This window comes from Nyctibius grandis, chromosome 6 (genome assembly GCF_013368605.1).
Source record: "Nyctibius grandis isolate bNycGra1 chromosome 6, bNycGra1.pri, whole genome shotgun sequence".
In the NCBI taxonomy this organism is placed as follows: domain Eukaryota; kingdom Metazoa; phylum Chordata; class Aves; order Nyctibiiformes; family Nyctibiidae; genus Nyctibius; species Nyctibius grandis.
Genome location: NC_090663.1, coordinates 12,195,643 through 12,217,472, shown reverse-complemented (window position 1 = coordinate 12,217,472; position 21,830 = coordinate 12,195,643). Strand labels below are relative to the sequence as shown.

At 41.0% G+C, this 21,830-nt stretch overlaps 1 protein-coding gene across 1 annotated transcript in view; it reads right to left on the bottom strand.

Annotated features, from left to right (window-relative positions):
* Positions 1 to 2,407, bottom strand: part of ABLIM2 (actin binding LIM protein family member 2) — a 150,131-nt gene extending 147,724 nt beyond the window's left edge. The window contains exon 1 of the mRNA XM_068403068.1: positions 2,322 to 2,407. Coding sequence (XP_068259169.1) covers positions 2,322 to 2,337 — 16 coding nt within the window. The 5' untranslated portion in view covers positions 2,338 to 2,407. The remainder of the gene's footprint in view (positions 1 to 2,321) is intronic.
* Positions 2,408 to 21,830: the final 19,423 nt, after the last annotated feature.

Sequence of the window (21,830 nt, the reverse complement as noted above, 5' to 3'; positions counted from 1 at the left end):
TACACATTTCTATAAGTAAAGCCAAATCTTATGGTTAAAATGGCAAGGCAGGGTCACCTGAAACCCTCTTGATACTGATAGCTAACGATGTGTGCATCAGCACAAGAGTACAGACTCAGCGAAGGTTTCTGAAGTAACAAGCACAGATCCTCAACAGTTTACTCCATCTCAAGAATAACGGGAAGAGCGAGGATTTCTCTTGGATTACCAAACAGTGCAGCAATTCCTTGAACCTTATGTGGGGCTGATTTTAATACCACATTGCACTCTTACTTTCTTTGCAGAACCAGAAACATCCTTCTGTTACAGTAAACACCAAACTTTGAATTACAGCCTTTCCACAGTAATTTTGGTGGAAATCTTTTGCAAAAAGTGATTTTAGTCAAATTGGGGCATTAGATTTGCTGTACAATACTTGCCCTATTGATGTCAATGGAAAACTTCCATTGATTTTGCAGAGTAGGCGTGGGCTCCTCACATTTAATTTATCACAAAAATTGATTGTAAATTGTTTACCTAGTCCACATAGGCATGCAAAATCAAAATCTGGAAACATCAAAGCTAAACCTATACTTAAAATGAATACCCCTAAAACTGCCAGTTATACTTTCAAATGACAGTGAAGAACTCTCACGGGTTTTTTCCACTCTTTTTTCCCAGGATGTTATTTTTATCTTGGCACCATTCGTTTCTGCTATTTCATTTACACCATGTTTGGTGCAATTACTGAGATTGAATTGTGTCAAGTCTCCTCTGCACTAGGCTGTTATGCACTAACTTTTCTACTGGATTTATAAGTTTATAATCTATTTAGTTGGCGTTTTAAATATTATAGACATACAACTTTGGACTTTAAGATTCCCTCTACCAGCCTCAGTTCTACTGCTACAGAATTTAAACATGTTTCACAGTATTTCATACTCTTCTGTTCAAATTTACAGACGGGTAACCAAGGATAGGATTCTGTGCTGGAATTTAATCATCTCCAATGCAGATGTCACCATCTGCGTTAACCATCTTGATTCCCTTTAGAGACAGAAGACAGACTCAGGATTTCTAGCACACAATCCAATTCACCCTGAAACTCTGTTCTCACCTGCACTCCTGGACACCTGCCTTGGCCTGGGCACTTCCCCGGGGAGGACTGGCATGCTAGCACTGCATGTTTCACCCACAGACCACGTGGGAACGTGGACGATAGGCACACATGGGGAAAATCTACGTTTTCAACAGCCACGAGGATATGCCAAACTACATTTTAGCTGATCTCTGGCAGGTGTCTGACCCCAGGTCTCGCACTGTTCTAGCAAGGAGCATGTTTTCCTCTTTGCACAAGGCTCTCATTTGGCTCGCTGTGAGGATATGATATGATTAAGCATGTTGACATACAGAGTCACCACGTAATTGTAGCTACCCAACGTCTCCCTGTTGTTGTGGCAGAGGGTATATTTAGCAGCTACAGTTACCCTCAGAAATGAAATACACAATCAACTCTCAAAGCCTCCCCCTTTCCTCTATACACAACCCTGTATTTGCCTTAAAGACTGTAATATTTCGTGATCAGCTGTGCTCTGAAGTAACCACCCCCCGCTGCCACACAACGCAGATTAATGCTGAATCGCTGGAAAACACAATCCCGAGTCAGTTCTCAAATTCTGCACGTATCACAGGATAAATTACTTTTGTGTCGCCCTGGGCAGCTGGATCCCTCCGGGTGCCAATCCTAGCTAGGGCTCCATGAAACCTCCATGATTTTCATCTTCTCTATCACCACGGTATCTCGGCCAGCAGAAGAGGCCGAGCTTTTAACCCAAATATCCCCGCCTGAGGAGCCGCCTGCTCCCGTCCCCTGGGATGCCGGGCGGGGAGGGGGGCAGCAGTCTGCCAGCCGCCCTCACCCGCATCTCGGCTGCGGGGCCGGGCCGAGAGCCGTGCCGCGGGGTACCGGCGGTGGGGGTACACTGACCCGGCCAAGCCCACCCCGCGGGGCTCCCCGCCAGGGGTGCAGGCGGCGCCCGGGGCGGGAACGGCACCGCCGGAGCTCCCGCACGGGGTCCCGGCGGCAGCCGCAGCTCCCCCCGCCCGGCAGCGCCCGCGGCTGCGGTAGCTCCCACTCCCCCCCCCACCCCGCCCCGAGACACGCACACCCATTTTCGTCTTTTTTTTTTTTTTTTTTTTGAGGTTAGCGATTTTCAGCCGGCTCCCCCTGCCCGCACCCCGGCGAGCAGCCGCACCGTAACGTGACGGACCCCAGCGGGGCAGCGGCACCGTCCCCTCCCAAAATACAAGGGGGGGCTCGGCTGCCCCCCGCGCTCGCCTACCTGTGCCGGTGCTCATGGCGCGCAGGAGGTGCCGCGCCCGCCGCCGCTCCCCGCAGCTCCCGCAGCCGCCGCCGCCCGTCACCGCGCCTCCGCGGGCGGCACCATCCCCGCCCGCCGCCGCACAGCCCGCAGCGGGGCAGGCGGCGCCGCGCTCCGCCCCCGCGGCAGGTGCCGCGTACCCACAGCCTCGGCGCGGCGCGGAACGGCGTGGCACGGCACGGCGGGCACCTTGGGAAGTGTAGGCAGCTCCGCGCCGCCGCCCGCGGACTACATCCCCCTCCGTGCCTTGCTATGGCCGGTGGTGGGGGGACACTCCGGCCCCGCCGCTGCTGCGGGCAGAGCTGCTGCAGCTCCCCCCCCCCCACCCCTCCTCCAGCGACAGAAACTTCCCCGCCGCCTCGGCAAGAGCCGCAGCCCGCTCTCACCTGCGTGCCCGCCCGCTCTCCACCCAGCCCCGCTGTTCTCTGCGGGTGAGGTCTGCATTGTCCTGCCCTGCTTGTGCTCGGTTTCTATCACGCCCGAGCAAAGCAAACTGGTGCACAGGTGCTTTAGCATGTTCCCCCGAACGCCCGGGGAATGACGATGAGGATGCTTGCGTTGTTCCCGGGCTCAGCTTAGGCTCCCGGCCGCACAGATGCTTGGCAGCAATTCTAATTGTTCAGAAGGGGAAGGCAGTGCTTTCTGGAGCAGGTGAACTCTCACTGGTCCTTCATATTTGAGAGTACAAGGAGACACAATGTTTTATTACAGCCAGCTTATTCAGTATTTCATCAATCTGAAAATGTTCTGGAAGAAATAATCTTTTAAAAAAACCCCCAAATACCTGTTTGAACAAGCCCCAAAGGAGCCAGCTGTAGTTACATAAGCATGTTGTATTGCACAGCTCCGCTGATGCTGTCTTCAGACTGGGCTCTGGGCACCTTGGAGTTACAGTAACAGCATGAGGAAACAGGGGTGTGAAGACTTGCTTTGCATTTCTATCAGCATGCTTATCGTGCTCTTTTCCACCAACACTTATCTAAAAGTTAAAACTTAACTAATAGTTGCAACCATAAAATCCGACACAACTTTCCCATCCTGCCCCAGTAACTGAAGTGAGATGAGCTCTGTAGCAGTGCTTACGTGTCACGATTTGATAAAGAATCACGATCCTCAGCTCTGTGTAAGCAGAGCAGTACAGTACGGCTCTCATGTCGTTCGACTGACGCGAACTGAGAGCCCCTGGAGGGAATCGCTGCCATTGGGGAGAATGTGGACCTGCACTCAGAGCAGCCGGACAGCATTTGACAATCCAACCCAGTTGCCCATTTCTGACAGTCACCAGCAGTGGATATCTGCCGAGGGGACTCCCTGAGACAGATGTGCGTTCTTTGTATCGACGAACCTTACACGGATTTTCTTCCATTATCTTGTTCGGTCGTTTGAACCCATGCACGCTTCAAGTAACTGCAGCATCCTGTGCAAGGGATTTCACAGTTGACCTATGTGTGGTGTGAAAAACCAGCTGCTTTTGCTTTGAACCTGCCATTTGCTATGTCTATTTGATGCCTGCTCATTCTTGTAGTAGAAGAGAGAGCAAACATATCATTCCCTATTCACTTTCTCTTTGTCACTCATGAATTTATACAGCTCTATCCGATTCCACCCTTCACTCCTACTTTACTTAGTCATTCCTTAAAACTGGTGACTTGTACCTTCAGTACCACGCTGCTATCTATCACTTTCTGTCATTTGTTTTGGAGTTGCATCATTGATTGTTTAACACCTTGTTTTACTGAGCACTTTTATTACCTGTTTTCCATCCTGCGATCTTCTACCACCCATTTTCCATTGAAAACTCTCCTGAGCTGCTCAGCTGTACTGCAGCATGCCAGCTGAGTTGCAGTTGGCCTTGTAGAACTTCATTAAGACGCAGATGATGCATGAATATCTATGTGTGTACGTATGTTATGTATCGCACTAGTAGAAATGTGTAGAGCATCTCAATTGCGGCTATGCAGCAGCATCCACGTTGTCTGTTCTGCATTCATGCCAATGAGACCTGGCTTCCATCATCACCACAACTTATGTTATTAATCATGAACTATCTTTGCATAAAATAGCCATCATGGGTTCAAGGCAATCTTTGAGTGATGCTGGTAAGCCTGTGGCTATGCAGAAGTGTTGCTTTAAAGGTAAATTAGACATAACTTGTTGTATTGAAGGTGGTGGGCATGCAATCCTTATTGGATGTATTGAAGAGGAAACTGCCCTGGGCTTTAAGGCTGCTGAAAGATAGTTTGACCCTTCTGCTGGGCAGCAGCGCAGAAGGAGACTGCACGCTAAAGCCTTTGCTTATTCATTGTATTGAGAACCCCAGGGCTCCAAGAGGAATTTGGAAGATCTCTCTACCAGTCATGGAAACAACTGAAGGGCCCAGGTTACTACACAAATGCTCCAAGTGCATACATGGTGCCAGAGTTTAGGGAACACTGTAAGAAACAGGTCATGGACTTCAACATTCTCCTTGTTTAGGACAATTCCACCTGCCAGAAGCTTGAATAGGAGACCCCGTGACCCAGTGGAAAAGTCACCTTCTGCCACTGGTAAGACCCAATTACTCCAACCAATGAACCAGGGAGTAATCACCACTTTCAAGGCCTCTTGTCTAGAAGAGACCTTCTCCAAGCTTATCCAGGAGACAACAGGTAAGGAAAAGCCCTGCCTGAATGAATTTTGGAGGTAGTTTAATATCATGGATGGCATAGATAACATTAGCATTACTTGGAAAGAGGTCACAATTCAGTGTATAAATGGTCTATGGTAAAAATAGTTGACAGTTTATTCTGAATTCCGTTGGATTTGATGTTATCCTTGCTCTCCAGAAAGACATGGTCTCCTTGGCTAAGGAAGTTAGCTTTGATGACATTGATGGGAAAAATGTGCTGGAGTTGTTGGCCTCACAGTCAAAATGAAACCACCCAGAAGAGCTGGCAAGAAAGTTTACACTAAATGATTTCCATTGAGCATCCAGTCTTATAGACGAAAGAGCTGAGATCTTTCAGGACAATGATTCATCCTGAGAATGCGCAGACACACTCATCAGGGCACTGTAAGATTCAGTCTTGTGTTACCAATCCAAATCTCAGGCTAGTAGGCAGTCAGCTCTTGATTTTCATTTTTAAAAGCAATCAGCTTGTCCAGCCACTGCAAAGGCGGCTGAAAAGTCAGCCTCTGAACTGTCAGCACATCGCACCTCTTAGGTCATTACTGGAAACTGAGTTGGCACTTGGCAGTCCTGATGATCCTGCTCCTTCCTCCACATCCTCAATGTCGTCCTGAATTCTTTTAAGAGCATTATTATTTTTTGGAATAGCTCACATTTGCTTTTCTCTACATCCAGGAAACAGATGGGTATAGACAGGTTCTTACTTTAAGGCAAGTTCTGCTTAAATTCTGTGGTTTCCTGATATGATTAACTTGGAATTATGTACAGCTTTATGTAAAGGTAAAAGGAGTCAGTACTTTAAATGTAAAACAGAACAATCAATATAGCATATATTCATTAATAGATACTAGAATTACACTTAACAGTGTGCTTCTAGATGTTAAGTATACTGCAGATTTATGGACTGACAAAATACATATTCTTGCAGAAGCTGGTGTAGCTTAAGTAGCCAGAAAGTTTGGGGTTTTTTTCCCCTGTGTATTTAAATGAAGCTAACCACATTAAAAATTATTTATCTTTCTTCATTTTTTTTCTTTTATTACCTTTAAAATTCAGACAATTCAACTGGGGTATATTCATTTAATAATACTAGTATTTTATAATCCATTTTCACAGCAAAGTTGTCATGCAGTATTTTTTTAGTGCTTTTCTTGAAAAAGTCCAGCTGAAGCAAGCAAAAAGGATTGTTTCTAATATTCTGAAGTTTTCAACAATGGGGAGGCCATGTGCTTCCAGCACTATAAAATTATTACTTTTATTTGATTGTCTGCAAAGCTTTTTAGGTCATTGCCAATTGAGTATGAGAGAGGTCATATTTTAAAAGTATTTCAATGATAGAGGGTCCAGCAAGAGAGACAGCAACTAGGACTTCTGCACTGGAAATGAAGCAGAACCTTTGTCTCTTCAGCAAAAATAATACTTGTGAAAAAAACATCATCCAGCCAGTTGCCAGAAGTGATTTAAATGCTAATCCAGAATATAAAAGACCACAAATTCAAGTAGCTGTTTAACCTGCTGAAGGAAAAGTTGGCCCTTGGCTTCATGTTCAAAGCTGACATAATATCACAAGATATTCAGGTCAAATAGCAACTTGGAATGAAACTGAAAAGAACAATTAGTCAGTTTGTGCCAGCTGTACTATTAGTTGTTCAAATCCTTCTGAAAAGTCCTAAATGGATATCTCATGGAAGAAAAAAATCAGAAAAAATCCACACAAATAAGATTTCCTTTTGTAAATCCTACTGTGCATGTCTGCATTTCATGCCTTTAAATTCTATTAGGTAGTCCTGAAAAATGAGCTTAAGCTCCTAACAAACTTTGATATTTCTTTACTTTTTAACCTGAAATCTAATTATTAAGCTCATATTCACTCCCAAGCTGCTGTCTTTTGACAACTATTACATCTTCTAGAAGACAAAAAGTAATCTTACAATTTATAGTAATTTATTTTGAAGTGCTTATGTTTTAAATGACAAATTATCCCTCAAATGTGTTCCCTAAATTTCCAGAAACGTGTCATTTTCCTATTACTTAAAAAATAGTAATTATTTTGTACCACAGAAGACTAAGACCATGTCATGACCCCTCTTTTGCTTTTTACTGATTCTCTTTTGTGTGAAGAAACCTCCCTAAAAATCTGTATGTTAAAACCATTTCTACTTCTTTTTTTGTTTTTTTTTTTTTAATTACATCTCTCAGGAATTCAGGGCTGGACTAGTTTGCCTGGGTTACAGTCCTGTAACTACACCTGAACTAGTCTGATTTTATGTCTAATCCCAAATCTAAGTTTTGATTTTTTTTTGTCATTAAAGCTACTATATCAAGGCATTACTGGTTCTGGGACAGTTGCGAAAAAAAGCCATGGTTGTATTTGTAACCTGTTTGTGCCTGTGATAGTAGTTAGCTCCCTACCACCTTACTGTGTTTGTTGTATTGATACGACATTGAAGATAGTAAATAAAATAAATATAAGTCAAATCTGAAGTTTCAGAAGAATAACAGGCTGGGATCTTAAAATGAGATTCTGGGTATGGAAGTAAATTGCCAACTATTCCCTGAGCCAAAAGTACACGTGTTTATAAATAATGAATTAGCGTGAAGCAGCTGTAATGAGGTAATAACGTAGCACTATATTGAGTTGTCTGCATTGCAATATCAAGTAGCCTGTAACAACTTTTATGCAAAGCTCCTCTCGCACCATAGGCAGAATATAAATATTGCATCAGCAGTTATAACTTAGTCATCAATTACCCATTACAAACCTAAATACATTATGACCAGTAGGTCAAATAAAACTCCCAGGCAAACTTTGAAAACAGAAAGAATGAAATAACATCAAAGGGAACAATGGCTGAGGATGAAAGAAATCTTTGTTACAGTGAGACAATCAAGGACTGTTCTCTTGTGTCAGCAGTCAGCTTTTGCAAAGTTGGTCAGAACAAATAAATTTTAATATTGCAGACTGCTGCATGTGACAGGAAGTCTAGCAGGTAATGATTAGCATCAATATAGAATTTATACACAAGAATGACAACCACCCAGGTTACAGCAATGAAATGTGCAGAAATACAAATGCAAAGGACAGTTTGGGGAACAGCCAAGACAAAGCATGAATAATATAAAAGTCAGTACACTTGCAAAAAATTAATTTTAATTTGAGAACAGCAGATGAAGCTTGCAAGGATTGCAGTGCAAAGTTACACAATCTGTGTAGCCAGTGATAGCTGTAATCCTGACTGTAAACATGTAAATAATGTTGTGCTTTCTGTAGTAAACAAGCAAGACCTATAATACTGTCCCTTTTGTGCCTGTTGCGGAGAGGTTAATGCTTATTAAGTATATTGTGATCTCTTGCAAATGTGACTCCTTGGCAAATTGCTCTTTATGTGAAGCTACATCTTCTCACTTCAAGTAGATGATATCACAACCCATTGGCCCTGAGTCAATTTAACTCTGTTTTGCAGTACAGGCTGATGTATGCTGATTTCCTGGTGCTTGTCCTACATTGCATTTCTAACACTGTTCTTATGTTAAAAAAAAAAAAATACAGTACCATGATAGCAGAATTTAGACTCTTCCTGGTGATAAAATTCTCACATAGCACCATCTGTAAATGAGGCTTTGCCTGGTAAAATGCATGACAGTACACAGAAGCTTTTGGCACACTCTGCCAGGGAACACACCTGGGCTTGAAGACATCAGTCCATAGAAAATTGGAGCTGTGACTGAATGCTCCTGTCTATGTCCCCAGCTGCATCAAATTTGCCTTGTACAATCAGTATTGCTTTCCAGGCTTAATGATACAAGGTGAAGGTCCCAGTCTGTATACAATGGCTTGGGCCAAGCCCAATTTAGAGGTTTTAGGTGAGGTTTCAGGTGAGGTTTCTGGATAACGTATGCACAGATGTCAACTAGAAAATAAGGAGGAATGGAAATACAAAATTTTTTCCCAAACATGGGAAAAAATTGAAAAAATATTACTGAATATAATGAATGTATATGACACATACTGTGCATTTCATGGAGTGAGCCCAGAATGTATTAACGCTTATTATAAGTTTTCTTTTTAGTTGCAGATTCTTAAACGTATTAAGAATCTTTTTATAGCATGCCCCTACACAATCACACCTTAACATCATTATTGTCTGTGATGGCAAGTGAAAGTATATTTTACTTAATCAAAAGTCTATATTGTAAGATGGCTCAAAGGCCAAAATTTACACTGGAAGCATCTAGAGTTCTGACAATTTTGAGATCCATATTGACAAAAGTTCCACTGTGCCTCAGATCTTCTGTATGAAATAGAAAATCTTTCCTTATATTTCTAAAGCCTGTTGATTGCCCTATATCTTTTAAAGAATTTATTATTCTTCTAAGGAATATTGCATCAAGCATGCCACGGCTGGATAATTAAGAAGCAGGAAGTGTTGTGCTTCTTATGTTTATTACCATCTTTTCATATACTTAGTTTTGGTGTCTGTAGCCAAGTGGTCTAAAAAGATACATATAAGAGGAAAGATGTTATTAGAAGTTGTACCTTCTATCTACAGATAAAGCTGCAAAAATGGACACCATTTTGCACACGTGAGCCCTTCTTCAGCTCTCAACTAGAGGGCAGTAGTAATTTGAAAAAATCCCAATTACCTTGCTAGTTTTACATGGATGCAGACTTTTACAGTTATTTGTTAAAGTCAAAATTATCAATATAGGATTTTCTATACTGTAGTCATTTTGGTGGCTGGAGATGCTAATCCCCAACTATAAGAAGGCAGTATTTTGGGCAACCTTGATCAAAGGGAAAACCCTCACGTGGCATGCCTACCACCAACATTGACTCCGTTTTATACAGAAGCAACAGACACTAAACTGTGTTGCACCTCATGAATGGCACAGAGATTATAGGATGATAAATTGCAATTCTACAATCGTTTCTGGCCTGGTGGCTATCTTTTTGGGTCCTCCAGCTATTCCTTCAGGCATGCCCTTTCACAGAGCATCAGCAGAGGCAAAAGTGACCCTTCATTTCCACTGAATCCGTATTGAAATATCTTTCCTCCACTTTGGATGCCTAAGTAGGCCACAGTTTACTTCCTCAATACCAAAACTAGCTCAGGAGATATCTGTATGCCGTATATATTCAAGCTCCCATAAATAAAGTTCCCTCGCCCTGTATTTTCTAGCACTAAGCAGAAATCACCAAGCAGATGGGGAAAATCTCAGTACTGCAAGTTAAGTATTTCAATGTGGGGCTAAGAACTGTAAGTGCTTTTCTGTTCAAAGTCTTTTTAACCATCCCAGAAGTGCTTTAGCGCCCTAGTTAAAAAAAAAAAAAAAAAAGAGTGTAAATATGTATATAGAAATACAAAAATGTATTTCAAATAGTATACATTTATGCAAATCCTTAGAAGGGAGAAGGAATTGAAGCAGAGCTAAATATGCATTGCTGCTGCTCCTCCCCCTTCTTTTTTAAAATCATGGAGCCGTGGCTTTCTACTCTAGTCCTCACAATAAACAGTTTCAGATATACTGACATAGTTTTCTGTTTTAAAAGCTGGCAGGAAAGCTGCAACAGAAATCTCACTCAGAAAAAAACCTTGATTAGTGCCCTTTTCTGAATGCTTAACAAGGAAAACAAAAGATTTCTCAGAAGGAGAAAAGATACAAAATTCATTCAAACAACTAAATAAATAACCTCAAATCAATATATCATTACATAAGTATTTCCTGGCTATCTATGAGAAGGTTACAAATCTTTCCTTAAGAATAAACTCTTATTTCTACCTGCAAACTTCAAGCAGCTGGAAAAAAATTAACCTTTAATGAAAAATCAATTCACCTGATTATAAAAGGAAGTACCCATTTTCCTCTAAATCACCTGTAATGCTATAAAAGGTGGGGTTTTAGTTTGAGGAGGATAGAAAGTATTTTTTTAAAAAAAGTAGGTATTCTATGAGAATTTAAGTATAAATTGAATTGCATGTAGACTTCCCCCTGCCCCTTTTAATAGTTGGAGGTTTCTAGAACAGCATTGTTGCTTCCATATCAACATGTTACCTAAATTTTTAAGGCTTTGTCAGATGTTTTAGAGGCCTTGTTTGCCAGGTGGTTTGTTAATCCTGGTAGATAAAAGAAGATATAAGGAAATCAATTTCACTTTCAAAATTTAAAAAAAAAAAAAAAAAAAAAAAAAAAAAAAAAGAGAAAACTCATCCCCTGTACTGGATGAGATGAATACAAGCCCTCTGAATGTTTTTGGTTTGAGGTCATGGAGAAGTAAAAGCTTTCTGTGCCACATGTGACTCAAAAGTTTGTGCCTAATTAGGGGAGGTTGTTATTCCTGTGGGACAGAAACTAAATCTTAGTGACCCAAAGAGTAAAGGAAGGAGATGATTAATCTTCTAAGTGGTAAGTGCTAATTATCAATTTTTATTCTGACCTGATGAAACTGTTTTAGAAGGTTTCTCTTTCTCTAATACATGGAGGCCTGTGGTTCATGTCATGGCTGAGACAGAACAGGGAATCCTATCACAACCTTCTGGCCTGCTGGGATTTGGATATGAGCCTAAATCATTTCCTTGGTAGGAGCATGTTGGGTTTTTAGTCCATGGCCAAAAATGTCCTCAAGTGAGTAACAGTGGCTCTTGGGAGCTGCTAAACTTAGGAGGAAGCTTTCTCAGGTGTGCACCATGTGCTGAGGAATAACAAGCTCAGTAACATCTATTATTAACATTTGGTAATTGTAAGTAAACTTAGCTATTATTGAGTGAGCTGGGTAAATAGCTTAGGAACTGTTTAACCAGTGTAACAGCTGGATGTTTTGACTCAGCATTTTCCTGCAGACTACAAGGCGACAGCATTTCCGTACAGATGGATGAGAGTATATTTTTTCTTCTCATGTTTTCTGTTTTTCCTTTCTGAATCAGACTGTGGAGCTGGGGTGGGTTTTTTTTTTGGTTTTTTTTTTTTTCAAGACCTGGGGGAAGTAAAGCTATCTGGGTTCCAACTGGGCAGATGAAAAGATGATGGGACTCCATGAAGAAACACTTTAACTCTTTAGCTAACACTATATGCAGTTACTGTGGAGAGATAACATGCTAATCAAAAGGAAACATATGGCTAAATCTGCTTCTGTGGAAGTTTTGTGTAACCATAGTGTGAACATGGTAACACAACTAATATCCATCCATGCTGCTAATCCTGCTAAAATGAATATAATTATTTGGGTAAGTTTGCTAAGTAAAGGTTGCTACTGTAAGTTCACAATTCAAGCTGAATAGATTTCACATCTAAGGGCTCAACTGATATTTCTCTGTGAACTTTGCAGTTCAGATTGCATTACGTTACTTTTTTTTTTTTTTTAACTGAGTATACCTCCATCACTGGATGAAATAGGAACTGATAGAGACTAATTTAGCCAAGAAAGCAGTATCTCGTGTGATTTCAAGCTTGTCATGCCAGCTGTAAATAGTGAAGAATGCTAATTTGAGCAAAACATTAAGCAGAAGAGGATCTTTTTATGGTAGGGTTCAGTAAGGGGAAAGCAGCTTTGTAACATTTAGTGGACTTGAGATCAAAGAGGTCAGCCAGGAATTTAGTAAAGTGGGTAGGAAGACCCCTTCTTGCATAAATCTGATATTTGCTAACAGTTATCAGTAAATAGTCAAATGAGTTACATTTCAATGTGATTACATGTTAAAGTTAGTCCCTTTGGTGGTGGACTATTCCTTCATAGGTATGGCCCCAACTGTGATGGAATAATAGTTATACTGGAAGGTATAACTTGGCCTTAATATTAAAATGTGTTGATTTTCCTAAAACAAGCCACTGTATTGAAAAGCGGTCAGACAAACATGCAGCTGCAGAAGGGCAGACAAACAGGATGCTGAAAAGCAATGCCAGAGAGAGACAATTAGAGGAAGTGCCTTGTTTGAACACGCGATGTCCTCATCGGCCTTCTGGCAGCTTCTTTTAATAATCCTGGAAAGATCAGGGACAACCAAACATAAACAGGGCCATCAAGTCTTCATGTAATTTTAATAGTTAAAGAAGAAGTATTCTCAAGCCTATTTTTTAGCATAAGGAAACCTGAACAGGTAGCAAAATTTCTAGTGATTAAAAGGTAGTATAAGGGATACAATTACTAATACGGAAGCCACTCTGGGCTGCCTTTGTGTTTTTCCTGTTTGCTACAATATATTGGTCTCTGGAGTTATTTCATGAGAGCAGCTGTTCACGTCTTCAATAAGGTTATTCACCTACATTGCTGTAAAGCAGATTGGTTCTGTTTTAGTAAGACAACAGGAAGTCCAGGGCCAACTTTTGATGTCATTACCCTCAAACCTTTTGTTTTCCTTGTTTCCACTTAAACTCCATGTAAACGGACAGCCCCAAGGATCGAAGTACCATGCATGATGTGATGAAATACACTTTGGAGTAATGTCATAGAGGAGAGCTGAAGAAGCAGGTACTGAAAAGGGAGCTAAGGAGCCTGGAGTTCAGTTGTTGCTATTTTGTTACTTGTTTCCTTAAGTGGGTTGCATCTCTCCTAATTTCACTTCTCTAAAATAAAAATTGGTTGTACATATTTTTAGATTTTAGGGACACACTAATCAGTGGTAGATTCTACAATGATTATGCTCTAGAAATAGAGGATGGAAGACTGGTATTCATTGGGAAAAATATAAGGTTAGATGATTTTTGGTTTGTGTTTTTTTTTTTTTTTCAAAACTGCTTTGAGTACATCTAAAAGAAGAGGTGTTAGGAATACCAGCGAAGAACTGAGGTTGTAAAAGGTGACCAAAGATTATCCTTAAATATACAAAAAAAAATGTGATGAAAAGATTTAGACACTTATGAAACTTGTAGAAAATAAGTCAGTAAAATGGTGACAGAAATGTGGTATTTCATGCTGTTGGCATAGCTACTACATAAATTAATTAAACTTGAAGTGGCACGTTTTGTGTACTGCATTATAGTGCAATATCAAATTAATTCCAGTGGGAGGAGAGCCCTGTGGGATGATTGGTTAGTTATGATTTATACAGTGACTTGAATACCTTCCAACTTCATAATTTCTGGAAAGATGGAGAGTTCCCAAGCATGCTGCAGGAGCAGATTGGCCGATCAGTGTGAAGTAGCATTTATAGTTTATCTTAACATGGTGTGACAGGATGAAGTAAGGTAAACGAGAGTAGTATTTGTAATTAATACCCAGTTTATAAAGACTAAAAACGACTTTTAAGTGCGTGTTACTTGAGACACTAGCAGGAGCTGGGGTTGTTTAGCCTGGAGAAGAGGAGGCTCAGAGGTCACCTTATTGCAGTCTACAACTACCTGAAGGGAGGTTGTAGTGGAGTGGGAGTCGGCCTCTTCTCCCAGGCAGCTAGCGATAGGACAAGAGGACATAGCCTCAAGCTTCGCCAGGGGAGGTTCAGGTTGGACATTAGGAAGTATTTCTTCTCAGAAAGGGTCATTAGACATTGGAAGGGGCTGCCAGGGAGGTGGTGGAGTCACCATCTCTGGATGTGTTTAAGAAAAGACTGGACATGGCACTTAGTGCCATGGTCTAGTTGACATGGTGGTGTCAGGGCAATGGTTGGACTCGATGATCCCTGAGGTCTCTTCCAACCTGATTGATTCTGTGTGAGTCATAACTAAGGTCTTTAAGGCATCCGAAGGGTCATTTTTTTTCTATTCCCCCTGGCAAGGGCTGTAGGAGGGCAGCAGTGGCTGTGGAGGACAACCCATCACCTCAAACCACATTCTCCAGGTGCTGCCCAGTCCCATAGGCTCTCTCCGACTGTTTGATGAGTCTGAGGACAACACCCCCCTGCCAGCACATGCACACAACTGGTCAGTGGCCCCATACCTCAAAAGTTGGGATTTTGCCGACTAGAGATGTCTGAAGTAACAGATGTGCAGTCTTTGGGGTGGACACTGTCTATTTGATCCCTTCTCTTGTGCCTGCTGCGATGCAGCCCGCACCAATGGCATGTGGGGTACTCGGTGCTTACCTAGAAGAAGAGTAGCATAACTGTGACTAACTGTATGTGAAAGTTTCAATATGTTAGGGAGGAAGAGAATATAAAAACATCTCAAGGTGTGGAGGACAACAAGCAAGCAGATTTGAAATAGGATGGAATATTTTCAGTTTCTCTAGTCCTTGCCTTTGTGGGTCATTCAGGATATGGCATCTGGATCAAAGATAAAGCCTTGTGACACAGAAGATGTGCTCTAAATGTACTCCATAACAGACTTGCTTAACTCCCAAAACTGATATTTGATGCTGCATGGCTGCATAGTGCATGACATATCTGCAAAGCCCTACATTCTGCAATCTAAAACCAAGTGTGTTGGAGCAAATTCACCATCAAACAATTCTTCATCAGGCTTTTTGTAGCTTGAATGATAGCAAGAAATCTGATTCCGTGATCAAAAGCAAAAGGGAAACAAAGCCTGGTGCTCCATCTGAAGGACTACTTGTTACTTTCTCTGAACAATGCTCGCTTAGCACAATGGCCTGGATGTGTCCTATGGAGCCTTTTAGCCACTAATGCAAAATGCCAATGTGAATTATTGCTTTGAAAAGCAGGAGTGTGTGAATGAACCTTCCAGAACACTTGATACATTTCTACTTTGCCTAATGAGCTTTAGTAGCTCAAATCTAGGCTTGTGAATGTGTTGATTTTTTTTTTTTTTTTTAAAAAAAAGGAAGTTTTTGAATTAACAGTATCGGTTAATAGACAACTTTTTGTACTTGCCACATCCAAGCCAGGCTGTGCAATCAACAGGAAAGATAAGAAGGTCAAACAGGAAGAGCTGTGCTGGAGTCAGTTTTGAGGAGAGCTGAGGAAGGTACAGATCTGTTTGCTCTTTAACGGCATGTTATAGCAAATCAGCTTGGAAAAGGTAGGAGAACTCTTGTGCTCTCTATCTTCATGTCCATATTTTGCTGTATTTTAGGTCCTTGTGGTATTTAACTGTAGGTTTATTGTCAGCATGTTAGAATTGCAGCCAAAGGGGCATAATTTCAGTAGTGGTGTGCCAATAATGAAATGACTGGAAAACATGTGTAAATGTGATCTGTCATGGCTATGAGAACGTGCTGGGAGTCCCTGTGCTGCTCTCTGTTCCCTCATCTAGGTAGCGTTGTGTGAGCTGAGCTGCTGTTCAGTAACAAAAGCATTCCTCCTGCTTTATTTCTCTGCATTATCTGACACAGGCCAAACACTGTCAAATCTAGCACTCAAAATGAAATATTGAGATTCACAGATGCCTTTTATAGTTTTCTAACAGTGATCTGATTTTTTGTTTTAAAGCACCCCTAAAGTTTATGCTTATTTTTAATCCACTATGAAATAGTGGATTTTAGTCTACAATTTTCAGTATCTAAACTTTGAAATTTTGGACTTGTAGTGCTTTCAGAGCTGGATTGAAAGTGGAAAGTATATTTCAGTGCTACTGAGGTATGAAGAAAATTAATCATAAGAGAGGGTTAAAACTTCTACAGGAATCTATTGCATCTTTGAAGCTTGCTAGGGCTTTTTTGTTTGTAGACCAACCGTGAACAATGATACTGCTTGCAACATGGTTTACTAAGAATTGCTAACTAACCTGAAGTTACTTCAGTGATAAAGGAGTCAATCTTCCATTTCTGGAGAGTACTCAGATTCCTAAGTCTGTTTACCCTGATTACAGATTTGCTTTACTTTTCTGTGTAATACATAGCAGCAGTGGAGGAAAGTGTTGTGTTGCCTATACAGTACATAGTATGATTTTTTTTTTAATTCATGCCTGTGACTGAATTTCATAGAGATCAAGGCTGTGATTTACTTTCTCTGAGGACAATGTTTATAATGATCTTGGCTGTAAGATGTTTGTAGACTAATACAGAAGATGTGAAACAAATATGAGTTGAAACTGGGGAGAAGGAAAAATAAAATAACTACTCTAGCATTGGTTTGGGAAAATGACCTAGATTAACTTATGGCAGTACTGTTGCAAGACTGAGGTATTGTATGACATGTGGGATGTACAGGAGATGAAGCAGAGCAGAAGATCAAAGGAGTGCACACAGTCAAATGTCCTTTAAATGAAGGCAATGCAGGCTTCACTAGCTGTCTTGCCTGTAGGAACGCAACACACCGCATGAGATGAGTGAAAATTTGAGGGCTACCAGAGTTCTGTTGTCTCAGGTACAGCAGCAGTGGTTAGCAGCCTTTAAGGCCAGGTTGGATGGGGCTTTGAGCAACCTAGTCTAGTGGAAAGGTGTCCCTGCCCATGGCAGCAGAGTTGGAACTAGATGATTTTTAAAGTCCCTTCCAACCCAAACCATTCTAGGATTCTAAAAGAGTCTGGAGACTTTAAATTTAGAAGAGTTACCCCGATGCACCAAGGGCTCAGGTGAGGTGAGATGAGGAGATAAATAAACGGTAGCTGGTGCTCATTTTCTTTGGATGAGATAGGAATTGATGCACAGAGGAGCAACAGCAGTAACCTTGTACCATCCAGGAGGTTTCCAACATGTATAAATAATCCTCTTGGGATAAATTAATTCAACTTTACATTCACCTTTGGACTCTTTGGCTATTTCTCCAGTACTTCTATAGTACTCCTGTATGATGGCAAATAAACTTTGTCTCAATTTCCGTCTCTGTAAAACTAGAATAATTATAGTTGCCACTGATAACTTGAAGCTAGGTGTTAGTAAGTTGTCCTGAGCTTCCTAGAGGGAAGATGATGAATGAAAGAAATAATATTGTATTGCATGCGGATTTTGGGCAACTAGTTCAAGTAAAACCTATTTTTGTATACTAGGTCCTATTCTTGTACGTAGAAATACACCTTTAAAGAGAGAGAGAGAACCTGTTCAGTGGATGTTATTATTTTTCTTCTTCAACCCCCTTTAATGGGAAGGAGTTGAGGGGAGAGAGAGTGTTGCTATCATCCACAGCTCCTCTTAAAACAACAACAAAAAATACTCACTCGACCTGCATAGTTAGGGAAATGGAAAATGTCAAGCTATATGTTTTTTCTTCTAGTTAGCTGTGTTTTGAAAACAGACATATAAGCACTCAATTAAAAGGAAGCAGCAACAGAGGGAAAAGCATGATAACAGAATTGTTCTATTTAACTTCCACTAGGAGAAAAGTGTCTTATTTCCACCTCGTGTTCGACAGCTGTTGAATGCAGACCTTTCCAGCCCACTATGCCCTGTGAGAAGGCAAGGGGAAGGTGGAGTGACCTTCTGAGCCCCATAAGTCTGGACAGGTGCTACCAATAGCTCTGTGTGGGGCAGCATGTCCAGGGAGCTCAGGCCATGGAGAGGGATGACACCAGAGGACCTGGTAGCACTCCTGTAGGAGCTGTTGAGCTGTCCAGCATCTGCCTCCCTTCTCTCACTGCTCACCCCCACTGTGAGTGCCTGCCTTAGAAAGTGATGCTCCCCCAGATCACCAGGGAGTGCCACCTCTTGCCTGCATAGCTTTTGAATAGAGGTTGGCTCCTGATTTGGAACAATGGGAAGATCATTAAGTTTTATGGCCAATGTCCTGCACCAAATATGAGTTTCTTGGTCAAGCCTCAAAGGGCATGAGATAAAATAATTTTGTCTAAATTATAAATAAAATGCTTTGTTAGTGCACATACATGTAGATTGCAAGAACTAGTTATAGAAGGCAAACTCACTTTACAATGTGAGTGTTAGATCTTTAATCCATTTCTTCATGTTGTACTTGTTGCTATCAACAAATGGCTAGGTGCTGGTAAGGACAACGGCAAGTTAGCATTATACGTTTATGAAAAATCTCTAATGATGAGAGTGGCTCAAGCACTGAAGTTTAATATTCTCTAAATCTGTTTTATAGTGGATGAATGTTTTTCTCTGGTTTGGTGCCTCTGAATATGTTTTAATTTGTACTGGAGCTGCTTAATAATTGATGAGAAAGCATCAGCATAATAAATATGGTGATTATACCATAGCATTACTTGTGTGTTAACAGTTTTGCTCCTTGGGGTACTTATATGATAGTCAAAGGTGAGTAGTAGTAGGACAGAGATGTGGTGCAAAATTCTATGAAATCTTTGTCACTTGGGACCAAATTTCTATCACTTAGGATACATTTAGGTGCTAAATAAACATTCAGAAGGGCCTAGGTAGACTAGGTGCCTAGCAACAGGAAAGTTACTTACTGTCTTGTTCTCAGTGCTTATACAGAGCCGCATGAGTTGACATTTGATAGTTAAGGCAAACATTAAAGATGGGAAAGGAATCTGTAGAGCAGAGCGTGACTGTTAAAAATGTTTTTGAGATTTTCATTTTCATTCTGTGTATCTTGGAAGAGCCAAGAGAAAACATTGATAAGAACATACCATTTTGCTTTTCTTTCACTCATTCTGACATTTTTCCCTTGTCTTAAGCTCTGGGATACTATGACTGAAACAGATCATATCCATTTTGATTCGTTCAGATGTCCTACTTGCTCTTGCAGCACCATGCTTTATAGGTTCATTCACAACCCTGTTTGTACATGTTACCTTTACCAACATGCACTGATGCAGAAGATATGAAAAGTTAATCAATATCTCTTCTCTAACTCAACTTAATTCTGAGAATTCAAGTCACAGTATATTTGTTTTCCTAAATTTTGTTGAGGATGATATTTCCACTTGTAGATAGGAGCTGATGAAAAAAAATAATATTCTGAAGACTGAATTTCATTTCTGGGATTAAGGATAATCCTGATCTCAAAATAACTAGCTTTAGATCCATAGATTAATGTAATTTAAACAGCCACCTTTGGAATTTAATTATCCTTAATATAGCAATATTTACATCTTCATCAACAGGAGATACCAGTATTTACAAAATACATGCAAAAGAGTGTTTAATTCCTAAGTGTGAAAATTACAATGCATAACATATAATCCTGGTACAGTACTGAAAAGAATGGTGTTAGCTACTGTCATTACTTTAAGGAAAAGATCAGCTATGTAAATGGAAAAGCATAACCCTAGCAAAAGTGAGTTTGTCTCTGGCAGGCCTTTATTTTTAGTAATTTATAACTAGGTCAAGTACAATAGGCAGTTTTTCAGAGAAGTTAGCAAGAGAAACTGAGATCTGAAGTCAGAACTACAATGTTAACTAAATGTGTTAGTAGAAATACTCTTTTCTGAGAAAAGGCATCAAAATCACTTGTGTTTGAGTTACTATCTGTGTTTCATAGGCATATATGAATTTATACACATAACTTTATATGGAGAACTGTGATGCTACACCACAAAGCATCTTTTGAAAATCAGCCTCACCACTCCGATAGGCACTTTCGAATAAATGGCAAAATGGCATTATGAAAAAAAGGCAAATGAAATCATTAAACCAACATCCAGCCTGGATTTCTCCATACTTCATTAACTTATGCGTTTGTGGTAGATATGGTCATGGTTTAATCCTCTGAGCTGGTCATACCACCTATATGTATACCTCATTAATTTCTTGTAATTGCATAACACGCTTCTGTCCATACATAGTTTACTGCTTATTCAAGTGCTCTGTGGGCTAAAGGTCTCAAAGACTGCAAAATGGAGTGTGAAAATTGTGCAAACAGATCACTGCCTTGTCTCGAGTACCTGCCTACCAGGGCAGACAGCTAGGAGCTGTTGCTGCTGTTCATGTTGGTGCTCAGTTTGCTCAGGTTTAGGGACCTATGACATGAAGCTTGGAGGGCAAAAAGTGTTGGAAGGCATGTATGTGAAGGAGCAAGCCAGAACAACGTGCTTTGGGATACTCCATTGCATGGTGAACACAGAAGGAAGAAATTTCCAGACCAGTCTGAAGGTAGACCATAAGGAGATACTAGGTGACCAGGCACTAGTCAGAGGTTTTGGCAGAGGGAAAGCAATCTTTGATCAACAACTTCAGTTTTAACCAATTCCTTCTGGAAATGAAATGAAAGAGGAAATTTCACAAAGATTACAAGATTGTATACTCATAATGAATGCAGCTCATTAATGAGTACGGCTGGAGTAAACACAGAGGAATTTGGATTAAGTTCAAGTGACAGGACTAAAGCAAAATCTATCCTGTGGCTTTATGAAATCAATTAAAGAGGCATGTGAGAGCCCACTGAGGAAAAGGGTCTAAATATGCATGTGCTGGCTATATGAGTCACGTCCTTTGCGGATGCGTTGGCTGATGGCCGGGCTGCGCTTTTCTGAAGCTGAAGTAGCTTGTGCCCAAGAAATGGGACCACAGGACGTCTCAAGTCAGTGACTGTAGAGGGAGCAGTGAAGCTTGCAACTACTTGTGCTCTGCTTCCATTTCTATTCCTTTTTCCTGATGTTCATGCCAATAACAGTCTTGCTGCCAGATTCAGCCTCTGGCTTCAGTAGATCACTTTTCTGCTCCAAAGTAATCTTTGGATCTTTGCATGCCAGTCTTCCTGCACTGTGGGCTCTTGCAGAGGATTCGCTCTTTGGCTGGCTTTATAAAAACCTTCCTGCTTGTTTGAATTAAGCATGCAGTAGCTGTTCCATTCTCGTCACCTTTAGAAAATGATGTTTTTCCCCTGCGTTGCCTCTGTTAATGTGAATGATACTATCCCTTGGAGGCTCTGCATTAAAGCTGGCCAAGAATGAGTAATTAGCAGTGGGCACAAGTACATTTCACTTCAGGCCTTGGACTGCTGCTTTTAGTCAAATGTGTTGCTTTGTTGCTAAAGCAGTGGTGCCACCTGATTGCAGGAGCTTTTTCTAGGATGGATTTTTGTGTTACACAGCAATTCCTCTGAAATAAGCCTAGGGCA